This window comes from Aquila chrysaetos, chromosome 13, assembly GCF_900496995.4.
Source record: "Aquila chrysaetos chrysaetos chromosome 13, bAquChr1.4, whole genome shotgun sequence".
NCBI lineage: Eukaryota > Metazoa > Chordata > Aves > Accipitriformes > Accipitridae > Aquila > Aquila chrysaetos.
The window spans coordinates 1,390,256-1,402,926 of record NC_044016.1 but is presented as its reverse complement, the minus strand read 5'-3'; the positions used below and the strand labels follow the sequence as shown (position 1 = coordinate 1,402,926).

At 44.3% G+C, this 12,671-nt stretch overlaps 1 protein-coding gene across 1 annotated transcript; it reads right to left on the bottom strand.

The window, feature by feature from the left end:
- Positions 1-231: 231 nt before the first annotated feature.
- POLR3F (RNA polymerase III subunit F) lies at positions 232-11,729 on the bottom strand. Its single transcript, XM_030034527.2, has 9 exons — positions 11,607-11,729; positions 9,591-9,708; positions 7,420-7,487; positions 6,326-6,393; positions 5,466-5,578; positions 3,316-3,459; positions 2,455-2,562; positions 1,526-1,717; positions 232-912 (listed from the first exon to the last, which is right to left on the bottom strand). Exons 1-9 carry the CDS (start codon positions 11,660-11,662, stop codon positions 835-837), a joined length of 945 nt encoding a protein of 314 aa, XP_029890387.1. The 5' UTR covers positions 11,663-11,729; the 3' UTR covers positions 232-834.
- Between the last annotated feature and the right edge of the window lie 942 nt (positions 11,730-12,671).

Here is a 12,671-nt window from a genome sequence, read left to right as displayed (position 1 = left end):
TTACCCTGTACCATCAGACCAGAGGAACTCTCCTTCTCTTCTGGAAAACACATCTTCCCAGAATACTTCTACTCAAAATTTCAGCTGACATATCCACCTAAGTGATTCAGCTACCAGAACACACCAACACAGATTTGATGATGATCTTGTAGCTGTCAGATGAAGGAATAAATACAATGGATGCATCACCAAGGAATGGCAGCAATGGAGGAAATGAAGCACAGACGTACATGAGAAAAATCAGGGTTTTAATGATAAATTAGTAGGTAAGAAAGATAATAAAGAATCAATGAGTTCTGTTTGACATATTTAGGATCTTTCCCACATCAGATTCTTAGTCTTCAATTAGATGGTAACTATCATGGGAGAAAAGTGTCAGCTTTACAGCTTAAGCACCCACCAGTAGCATTAGTCTGAAAGCAAAGTTTGGGATCTCATTCTTGGCAGCACTCATTAGCAAGTTTTTCTGATCAGCTAATGACTTACTTTCTCTCATTCAGAATAAGCATCTGTGGAGTACTCGACACAACCCTTGGAAGCGATGCATCACCACCCAGCTGTTCTATGGCACTTTTCAAGTCACACAACCAATTTTTGGTACAAGAACGGACTTATGTTTCTACTTCAGCCTTAATCTTCAGTGCTGCCTCTACTTCCAGTCCACTTACAGGACTGCTAACGCAACTGATATGTTGCTGCTTTATGTTTCATTAAAACCAAAGTCACTCCATGTCCTGAAGTTGCTCACAAATTTAGAAGTGCACTTTTAAAAGAGCAAGCTGCTTTGTCACCTTGGCTGTGAAGCACGAACCCAGTTTACAGTTTTCTTTCACTTTAAAATTCCAGCCACTCTGTCATATAAATACAGTTTGATGGAGAAATCTCACCACCTTCATGGCAATCATCAAAAACCTGCAAAAGAAAGCCCTATGTCAGTAATTATATACAGCAAGCACGATCTCACTGGAAGCAACATGCTCACGTCTTCTGCTCTCTGCTCCTTCCCCAGTAGAAAAGCAGTAGTCTAACAGAGGCCAAAATCTAGTAAGTCCAATGCCAGCTCTGAGGAACAGTAACGTGAGCACAACAAAGCAAAATAGACCTCACTATAGTAAATTATGCAAATGGACACACTGGCAAGTTTTACCTACATATCAGTTTACGATCTAAGCAGGAGAGACCAAAGCTAGGCAGAAATAAGTTAGCTTGTTAAAACACATAAATAGGCAAACTTGAGATCAGAAAATAGAATAATTTGGAACAGGCTAAATTTGACCGCACCCTTTCACATACAGTCCAGTAAAGAAGCAGGATATAAGTGGGAAACATCCTGGTCAAAACTAAAAAACCTGCCTCTTACACCATAGCTAAGGCAACACAGATAACACTCATAAGTATAGTTGGTTTAGAAAGCCATGAGAATCACTCACAGGCATAACCTTGCAATGTGCTGGCTGGCCATTTGCAGGATTGTATTCAAAATTTGCATGCACCCACCTATTCATATTCAGAATTTGTTACTTACAGGGCAGAGTCCACAGGGCGTCCTGACTAATCCAGTGGGTTGTATGAGAGGACTAACGGCTCTGTACAGCTTCATCTGTCCATCCACACTGCCTACCGTCCCTTCCTTTGCAGCAATAATAGTCATCTCCACTTTTCCATCATATATTAGCGTATTTAAAATGGTTTCAATGTCTTCCATTGACAACTCGACCTAAGAAACAATTTTTAAAATAAATAGTAGGAAAGACACATGCTAATAAGTCCTGCAAGGAGGAAATGAGCAAACACCATGAGAAACAAATCCTTAGAGTTCTAACGTAGCCCAGATAAAGGCACTGCTCTCGCTAGGCACTTCATGGGGTTGTACAGATAAAAAAAGCAAAGCAAATACCAACACCTCCTACCTCCCAAGCACTTTTGGATTACACTAGCCTTGGCTTCCCCAAAAGAACTTCTCTGTGCACCTCAAGTGTCTACATCATCCTAGCACGATACATTTCCAGTTTTACAGGAAAACAATCATGAAAGAAGAAAAAGACAAGACTGCTGAAGCTATGCCTGTTGATGGTGGCCAATAATTGCAGGGGTTTTTTCCTCCTCTAAACCTGCTTGAAGTACATAGGCTAACTTGAGAGAAATTATGAAATATAAACCGGTTGAGATTGTTAAAGGACAACTCACTCCAGTTTCCATCAACAAGGATGTGAATGCTAATTCTTTTATACATCTTTGAAAACCCACATGTACAAACTATCCTGAAATCCCATGCAGCACCAAGGACACTCTTCAAAAAGCAATAAAGCAGCAAAGCCCACTTCCAGTACAGTAACTGTAGGGTACTAAAGTACTAAAGCACTTAACGGACCCTCGCCAAATTTGCAGGACCCAACTCCTGTAGCTAGTCATGCACTGAGAATTTTGAGAGTAGTAAGATGAATCTATTCTGACCTTACTGATGCCCAGTTCACAGATATATTTCCACACCTCATGGGATGAGGCAAATGAGCTGTTCCTCTGTATCATGGGGTTCTGTTTGCTCTCTCGAGCTGCTTCTGCCTAAGAAAAAGCAAAGATGAGTTACAGTCAGTACTCACTGCCATGAGTCTCCTTCATGGTTCAGTTTCAGGCAGACTGAAGTATAAAAGCTGATTTCCAAACCATTTCTGGAACATGTTTTTTATTTAGCATTTAAAGCTATGTCCTTAAGACTGATGCATGTGAGACAATGCAATGCACAACCAAACATAGTTTTACACTAAATATGACATAGATTAATATGAAGGAATATTAACATCTGGTGTTTTTTGACACAAAAGAAGTTTCTGCTGTATCTAGAGCCAGTTAAAATACATTTTAATGGAATAGAGAAATGCTGCAATCTGCATAGGACTTATTTAATGGAGAGCAGGCTTCTCCTGCAGTTATACTAGAGAAAATTGTCTTTTAGGCAGAGCTGACTGACTATTGCCTTCCACCCTCACAGAAATTAGGAGATCTGCAGGGAAAACAGTGACTTTTGCTAGATTTTTTGGTCCTGTGTTCTTTGCTGCCTAGCTTGTCATTGGACCTTGGAGACGGAAGGCTTCAATCCCTGTACAGGGTGTGAAAATATGCTTTATTAAAATGCAACACCATCACACTTGCTGTGACAAATGCCATCCAGTACAAATTTGCCAATCCAATTATAACAATTGCCAACACTTACAGAAAACACTATGGAAAACTTAAGCCTTGCCTGTCACTGGTTTTATAAAGAAAATAATTACTTGCACAAAACAAATGGAAGGTGACTTTAGTAGTGGCACTCACCTTACTCTGCAGAAATTTAAAACACTGTTGATTTAACACCTCCACAAATTCAGACTCAAAGTCTTGGTCACTGTACCAAGCCCCACCAGTCACTGACCGGTCAGGCTGCAGGTTATACAGCATATACACCTTCTTCTTGGATGCCTGTTAGAGAAAAGTGCACAGCTCTTAACAGCTGAAAGTATTCCTTAAGAAAGGAAGATTTAAGAAGATATCTGCAAAAGAGATAGTTCATTACTCCTAAAAGCTAGGGCACAGTAATCCAGCTGACTCGAGCTTAACATGTTTGACCCTCAGGTAACATGGAGATAAAGAGAAGATCAATACATTTGGATTCCTAATCATTTTATAACATTGTGTTAGAAGAGAGAATCCTACTAACAACGTGCACACAATACAAACCTCACTGAAGTTCCGAGTTTAATTTTAGCCTAGTGAATCTAATCCCCCTCCACAGTCAAAGGAGGGCAGGAAAGTATCTTTAGAAGACAGCAAAGACAAACTTAACAGAGAAGCTTTCAACTGTTTCTGCAGCATTCATCCCGCACACTGATGATAGGAGGATCCTTACATGATTAAGCCCTGCAGCTAAATTTAACCCTTGCGAGCCCACTCCTTACTGCCACACCTAGATGGGGTGAATGTGAATGCTGCTTCAGTCCTAATATTAGTAGTCAGTCAGTTAAAGGACAATGGTCGTCCAAAGGACTACTCAGCAACCACTGAAGCAATTTTAGCAACGTTACGTCCCCTGTATGACTAGATGAAGCCAGCACCTCTCACAAGAACATGAAAAAGCTACTGCTTCTCTACGTCCAACTTCTTTATCTCCGTTTTATTTTTATATAGGAAGTTACCCTCACCTCTCACTCCACCCTCCCCCCCGCAACAATGCATACACGCAAGCCAAGGTATTGCCTCCATGGTGCAGATGAGACTAGCACATAGAAAAGGCACACAACATAAAACTTCCAAGAGTTCACAAACAAGTGGTCTTCCTGGTGTTCAAGCCCTGCCACAAGACAGAATCTCTGCTGGAAACCAGGAGAGTGTCCAAAGAACATGCTAATGCCAATGATTTGTAATTAAGCAGGTGAGGGGGAGCAGGATCCTGCATGAGCATTATAACAGTGTGAGAGAAAGCATGGAAAAGGGTAAGCCGTACTCTGGTACGTGGACTATTTGCATAGAAGATAAATAAGTACTTGAGTAACTGGAACAAAGTAGAGGAACAAAGACTAAGACAGAATCAAACGTCTTAGAAATTGTTTAAAGTAAACAGTACAAATCCAGTACTAACCAGATAACTGAAGGGAGTTTCAGGATCTCCAGGGGAGAGGAACCTTGCAAGGTCACTTGTAGCTAGGTAACCATATCACTAGCCCCATATAAAAGGCTGAGATTGCTTCAGTACCAGAAATACCAAATTGTGGTACAGCAACATTGGGACCAATGGAGAAAAAGTAATTACGAGCACATTGCTTATTTGAGTGGAGACAGGAGAAAAGGGTAGCAGAAGAGCGTTAAGAAACAAAAAAGGAGAATAAGGTATAAAAATCAGAGAACAAGAGAGGGCTGGATCTGCAGACAGCAGGAGTGTGGATGCGTACAGACAGCAGAGAAGCTGGCCTGTGGACCCAAGCCCATTGGGATGCTGGAGGGAAACGCACCAGATTCTTCCCTAGGTTTATGTCCTAAACACTAGGTATGGAAGCGCAGAGAAAACGGTGACAGAACTGCAGATTAGTAGTACACAGTGCAAGAGGTTTGTGCAGGGTAACAGAACTATAACAACAGCTGTGTGCAATAAAGAATGACAAGAACTAGAACTGCAATTTGATAGTAATGGTGTGTAATTAGTAGAGGTTGGAAGAGAAATAAAACTGTATATTAACAGTGACGTGTTTATTAATTGGATTATTAATCAGTTTGTTAGTAGTATGTTGATTATTTAATAAACATTTTATAGCCTCTTGTATCTGTAGCACCTCAAACCTGCACACCAAAGGCAGAGAGTCAAACACTGGTGCATAGTCAGTGAGATAGCTAGAGGCAGAATGAGGTTTCTCTGCTCCCAGTCCCCTGTTCAAGCATACACAGCATGCAGCAAACATTTGAAATTGTTAAAAAAAAAGTTACAAAATACTCACTGCCACAGATTTAACTGCTTTAATTAGTTTCTTGCTTTCCAAGTTTTTCAGTATCTTGTTGATCTCCGTTAAAGGCAAATTACTTTTGTATCTAATATCCCTGCTCCAAATACCTGTTTAAAATCAGAGAAGTGAACAGAAGAAACCATTTGTTTCTGTACATACTCACAAACCAAAAGTCACATCACAACATTGCTTGACTCACTTGCCAACCATAGGATGTATCCTCGATCCTACCACTCCTGGCAGATGGGAGGGAAGGGACAGAATGGGATGGAACAAAGAAAGCAACTGACAAAAAACAAGAAATGCATACCACAACCACCACACTGTCCTTCTGCCCTTTATCCCTCCTCCAAGAGCTCTTACAAATGGACCCCATTTCACTGCCAACATGACTACATCACAGAAATGTTCTTGTATTTTTAGGTAACTAGTGTTTGCTTCAACAAAAATATGACAGCCAGTTCTACCTGCCATCTCTCAACCATAGTGTGCAACAACTACTGAGAAAGCCTAGTTACTAGTGGTTTCTGCTGGCAGTACACCTATTAAATCTGACATAGGTATCACATTTTCTTTTAAGTAGTGAGTGTTTTGTGGATTCCTCAGCTTGACAGTCCCATAGATAACCGTAATTCATATTCCAAATATTCTGAAAGAGCCCCCACCCAAAAGTCAACCAGACTTCTCTTTGGTTTTTAAAAAGTGGACACATGGAACATTAGCTACAGACCTGGTATGGGGACTCTAGATTTTATATTTGTATTGTCTGGACAAGCATTTAAAAGTTTTGACAGGAACAGTTCCATAAGTAAACAGAGTTAGTACCATTCACAATTATAATTTATTTAAACTACCTTTGTTGCCTGCATCTTCTATAATTTGGTAAACCAGCTTCTCTTGATTATCGGAGCCTTTCATTTTACTGTAAAATAAGAGAGCCATCAAGATTTTTGAAAGGTCCAAAATTTGAAAGAAGTTGGATTTGTCTTAAACGGAAAACAAGCACTATGAAAAAAACAATGCACAAAGGAAAAAAACCCTACACAATAAGCCAGCCATTGGCAAATATAATACATGACACTAAACCTCTCTGGATCAAGCCAAGCTTGCCAGTGAGAAGCCACAGTAAAGAGAAGAGAGCACAGCATGAAAGAAAAGTGACTAAGTGGGAGTCACTCAACTTGTCATAACAATGGGGAATTTGGAGTCACGTATTAACACAACTATGGAAGGTCAAACACAGCACGGAGCATAATTTAGGATAATCTGTCTCTAGACAGAACATCTACAAAGGGATAGTAGCATGCTCCCAACTCTAAAACATGCCTTTTCACTGGTCTGAGAAAGCCTGAACTCAGCAATCTTTTTCTAAAGCATCTGAAAGAGAAGATGACACGCCTGCACTGAGGATAATTTTGAAGTATATTTCTTTCCAGAAGTATGTCTAAGGCATCTTTTACTCAAGATTTACATAGGCATCACAAGACATGGTTTAAAGGTACATTTTAATAAATCAAAGAGCATGAGTAGCAGTTCAAGTGGCCTCCTGAACAGCTGTAACTACGAGCCCTGATCCTGTAACATGAGCACTGAGGAAGACCACAGAACCACAGTTTGCAGAGGGTATGGTCGGGCTTCAGCTGGATTTCACCTGAGCATATACATGTTTGCACAGATCATTTTGCTGTCACCTGGACCAGGAAGTCTGCTAGCATGTCAGAACTGTAGTCCCATGGCACCCTCTGTTCACTAGAAACCACTCTACCTAAAACAGTTTTCAGGATCAGCTCAGGAGAGTTATGTGTACCCTCCAGAAACAAGCAGTTATGTTCTGTAACATCCACATTACAGAATCCATATTACATTATTGAGTGTATTCTCAACAATGCTGCACGCGAGTTGCAGAATTGTGTTCCAAATATATTTATCCAACAAACACAAGGCTTACCTTGCATTTTGAGACTCTTTGATTCTATATAGGAGACCTGCATTGCTCCTGAGAAGGTCCAGTTGCCCCTAGGAGAGATGGGCACAATGCATTTACTTTCCTTCAAATAGCTTGTTTCAGAACATGGCAAGAATCTTCTAATATTCTAAATTAAAAACATTATTTCATGTCAACTGAATAAAGAAAAGGGAAAACTAACATTTCTAACCAGTGGAAACAATAATACCCCTGAGGATACTTTTTCCCTACAAGTACAGTAATACCCTTGAGGATATTTGTTTTCCCCTACAAGTATCCATTTATCATCAGCTATCAGAAATAACAAATACAGTTCCCGTCCCTTCCCACAACATCTATGCACTTCCTATTATTTCTCCTAACTTTCACTATTGCACAAGGGACATCAAGTTCTTGTATACTTTGCTCTCCCTTTCCACCAAAATGCTCATTTGCATGGCTACCCAGAAGTCACGCTGGAGCTCTACTGCACAAGTTTTGAACAATTCTGAGTTCCAGTAGCAAAGTTCTATTTTATACTAAGTAGAGACCACTGGAAAACCACCAGCCAGGATTGATAGTGCCTCTCAGAGACAAATTACCAGCATCTCTCACACACAAAACATCTGTTCTCCCCCTGACACTTGTGCCTAGGCCAGGAAAATTCTTATTTCCTATTTTGAAGAGGCAAGCCATTAGACAAGCCCAAGAGCATAACTGTGTATAACAGCACTAACATTCACTCTTTTGTTGCCAGCTAATCCTTTCCCCACAGTTACAGCCTGGCTTCTTATAAATTTGCATTATGTCGTTGACTGAAGATCACACCTCAAGGTGATCGCCTTCAATGCTTTTCTACAGATGAAGTACTTGCAGCTTATCTCAAGTGAAGTACCTGATGCTTAATAAGGCTGAGCTCCCACTGCAGTTTTTCCCCATGTTTGAGGTACTTATTAAATCTCCCCAAACAGCCCCCACACCCCAAGGCATCTACCTGAAACACATTCTAGAGACTTCACTATCTTTGAAGCCTCATTGTGAAATTTGGCCAACCCACTCAAAAGTTCCTGAACACACAAGCTCACATCCAATGTATTGATAAATCACATCTATAACAGAAAGACCAAGAAGAGAGAGATTAGATTACTTCCAGTGCCATCTAGTATGGTCCAAGCTAAGAAGTTTCAGTTATTAAAAAAAAAAACCCAAACACCACACCTCAATCAGTTTGGATACTTTCCAACACCCCTCTTTGAGAAAGCCCCTCTTTTTCAACAGTGCTCTCTCCACTACACCACTCAGTCTGTTTTATTGCCTGACTTCACATGCCCATGAAGCGGCTAGCTAAGGAACCAAAAGGAATCTTGATCTTTAAAGACCTTGAACATTTAGCTGACACTCAAATTTATGCCACACTGAGCCAACAAGACTAAACAACTAGTGTCTGTTCCTGAACATGTGGCAGAAGTAGTTGACAGTGATTCTCGCTCCTGGCTTAGGCTAACTCCTGATACAGCAAAGGAAAAGGCCCAGTGAAGTGTGGGAAATTTAGAGAAGATGCAAAAAATCCCTGGAGATGTTTCATCTGCTTATTATCAGAGTAATCCACAACCTTGGGATTTTGTGAGGGGTTCAGAGAAGACCTTCACATATAAGGGCATGGGATAACATCCATTCTTTTATCTCTAGCTAATTCATTCCCCATCATTAATGGGCCTTGTGGATATCACCTGTGGCTGTCTTACAACCTGCTGAACCACTGCAACTACACTTGCACCCAACTGTTACATTAGACCATTGTATCGCATTCTGCTTTACAAAGTAATGCACAGGGAAAAGAAGACCAAAGAACTTTAGACACATCAAAAAACAAATGTGGTACTTCTCAGCGGTAGCTTCCTCACCTAGAAACCCACAGAGATATACCCATTCATGGTAACTTTGTATTACAGGAAGGAAAGAGTAAGCTGAGTATGTTTTAATTGGCTTTGGCATTCATAAGTGCTTATCATGACCAAAAGTAAGTTATGGTAACTGTACATAATGGCAAATGCCACTAAATCCAAAAGGGATTAATTTGCTAGCCCTGCCCAACAGGTTGCTACCATGCAGACAGTGTGTTCAAAGTGTTCCGGGTTGGCTGAAGTGACACGAGGAAGGCGAGATCACCCTACCATTGAGAGCAGCCTGTTGATTGCCATGGCTCGCTGCTGGGCTTCCATGTGAGGCATATCATTTTGAATCACCTGGTCTGTGATACCATGAGGGAACTGATGACACAGCTCAATAATCCTGGGGGAGGATGAAAGCAAGTTTAAAATCATGTTCTGTTACATCCAAAACCAAATCCAAACAGTATTAGAGTCGGAATGGAAGAGAGGGAAAAGAACAATTCAGGGAAACCGTTTCTCAATCATACCTATTGAGGGAACTTAGCATCTAATCCCTGTGCTGACAAATAACGCCTCTGCGACTGCTGGACAAACTACGTTTGTTCTTTGTGACAACACCGAACATGGTGCTCCATTTCACTTTTCTGTTGCTCTCATTACTAAGTATATGGATTTAGAGCTCCCTGTACAGTTTCATTATACAAAAGGTTCTGATGGGAAGGAATTGCTAGCTAGTCAGAGAATGCAAATACTGATGAAATACCATTTAGACACCAATAACTTAATGCAGAAAAGTTGCAATTCCCCTTTGTAAAATTTTCCAAGAACAGAAAGACATCAGGGCAGCCGAAGGTAACCTGACCCCATCCCTAACTGCCACCTAAACACCTCCCAGCCTGTGATGGATGCACTCAACCCCTTAACCAAACTAGCAGTAGTTTGGTACAGGCTCCAAAGGAGGTAAAGGCCTGAGCCGTAGCCAGGCCAAGAACTCCTCCAGGAAACCCCTGAAGGAGCAGAGTGACACAGTGAGCATCGATGCATATGAGCTTGGAACACGACCATGTGATTAACACATGAATAGCGGGTGGCTTTTCCAAGACTCATTTATCAAGGAACAAAGAAAATTGTGGGTACAAGGAGTCTGATGCATACCTTTCCTATCGTATGCAATTTGACTATGAGCCAACCACTTTATTCCATAAATACAACGTCCTAAGTGAACCTTCTTTGAGCTCTCCTGCTAGGGAGTGTGGCTGCATGGCGGTGATCTCCCCTTGAGCTGGGACACCTCTCAAGGTTGCTCCTCGAGGCAGAGAGACATTTTACTAACGACAGATCTTTGGATGAGTCCCAATTCGAGTTCTCCCTGAACTGCAACTGGACTGCATGCCAAGTGACTCTCCCCTTGAGCAGGGACGCCTCTCAAAGTTTGAGACTCCCTACCTGAGACTCAAAGATCCTTCTTTATCCAAGGCGGAAAGATGCCTTACTCGCAACAGACCCTTGGTAAGTGACTGATACCATGCTTAATTAATACTAATGAAAGCAACGCTCGATATTAATTATTATAAACTTTGTATAGATAATTCCATTAGACATAAACCATTGTCCAAGTCTGGGGCTAAGATTGGACCTAGCCACCCCTAAGCTCCATCAGGAGTTTAGAAAGCAAGGGGGTCCACTCTGAACCTCGTGACTCAAAAGGGCAGTCTCTCTTACCCTTTTTGCGCCTCCAGTCTCCACGAAAATCATTCTAGCTCGATTCTAACTCAATTTTCCTCTGTATGTTTCTTCCACGCAGTAAGTAATAGAGCGAACCTTGCCATTGAACTTGGTTAAGTCGCACTTTTACGGATTCATAGTAAACTCACTTTTGCTAATGCCTCTGATGGCGATTCTTTAAACGATCTAAATCGCTCCTCCGCGACCCAGCCCCAGCACAAAGCACACGGTGCCCCCAACAGCAAGCCTCTCCTTGGGGACCTATTCCCCGACCACCACCCGGGCCTCCACCGACGGCCCCCAAGGCACTGGCACGCTCCGTACCCTACCCACTCCCCTCACATCCCTGCCGCCCCCCCCCCCCCGGCCATAACACCCCCCTCATTTCCCTGCCAGCCCCCACAGACCCCCCTCATTTCCCTGCCAGCCCTCACAGACCCCCCCCCCCCCCCCCTCTTCCCCCCGCCGCCGCCCGGGCCCTCACCGCCCGGCAGCCTCCCCCCACGCCAACACGCACATAATACCGCCTCTCCTCCAACCGGGGCGACCCCCCGGCACCACCCAGCCCCGCACCTGTTCTCTATATCCATGGGGTCGGGAACCTCCGGCTTCACCTTCACCTCCGCCATGGCGCGGCGGGCCCGCACCGGCAGCCGCGGCGGCAAACCGGCCCCGGCGCGGCCGGATGACGTCAGAGCCGCGCGACGGAGGGAGGGACTGGGGGGGGGGGACGGGGTCGGTTGCTAAGCAGCGGGACGCGGACCAATGGGCGGGCAGAGCTGGCGGGGGCGAGGGCGGGAGGCGGGGCGAGGGCGGGCGCGCGGCGCCTGTGGTAACGGAGGGGAGAGGGGGGGATCGAGTGGGGAGGGCTGGGATCGAGTGGGGAGGGCTGGGATGCGGGACGGGATCATCGAGCAGGGCGGGCAGGACGCTATAGCAGGGATCTTGTGGGGTGGGCAGGGATCGAGTGGGGCGGGCAGGGGTCTATAGCAGGGATCTTGTGGGGAGGGCAGGGATCGAGTGGGGCGGACAGGGCTGTGGGATGGGATCGAGTGGGGCGGGCAGGGCTCTATAGCAGGGATTGAGTGGGGAGAACAGGGATCGAGTGGGGTGGGCAAGGCTGTGGGATAGGATTGAGCGGGGTGGGCAGGGTTCTATAGCAGGGATCTTGTGGGGAGGGCAGGGATCGAGTCAGGTGGGCAGGACTGTGGGATGGGATCGAGCAGGGCAGGCAGGACTTTATAGCAGGGATCTTGTGGGGAGAACAGGGATCGAGTGGGGTGGGCTGGGCTGTGGGGTGGGATCGAGCGGGGCGGGCAGGACTCTATAGCAGGGATTGAGTGGGGAGGGCAGGGATCAAGTGGGGCAGGCAAGGCTGTGGGGTGGGATCGAGCAGGGCGGGCAGGGTTCTATAGCAGGGATCTTGTGGGGAGGGCAGGGATCGAGTCAGGTGGGCAGGACTGTGGGATGGGATCGAACAGGGCAGGCAGGACTTTATAGCAGGGATCTTGTGGGGAGAACAGGGATCGAGTGGGGTGGGCAAGGCTGTGGGGTGGGATCGAGCAGGGCGGGCAGGACTTTATAGCAGAGATTGAGTGGGGTGGGCTGGGCTGTGGGATGGGATCGAGCGGGGTGGGC

Excerpts from the sequence above, each read along its gene's own strand:
- POLR3F (XM_030034527.2), bottom strand. The coding sequence starts at position 11,662 with ATGGCGGAGGTGAAGGTGAAGCCGGAGGTTCCCGACCCCATGGATATA. Across the intron at positions 5,579-6,325 it reads AGAAGATGCAGGCAACAAAG|GTATTTGGAGCAGGGATATT; the intron begins GTAGTTTAAATA and ends GATTTTAAACAG. Across the intron at positions 2,563-3,315 it reads TTAAATTTCTGCAGAGTAAG|GCAGAAGCAGCTCGAGAGAG; the intron begins GTGAGTGCCACT and ends GCTTTTTCTTAG.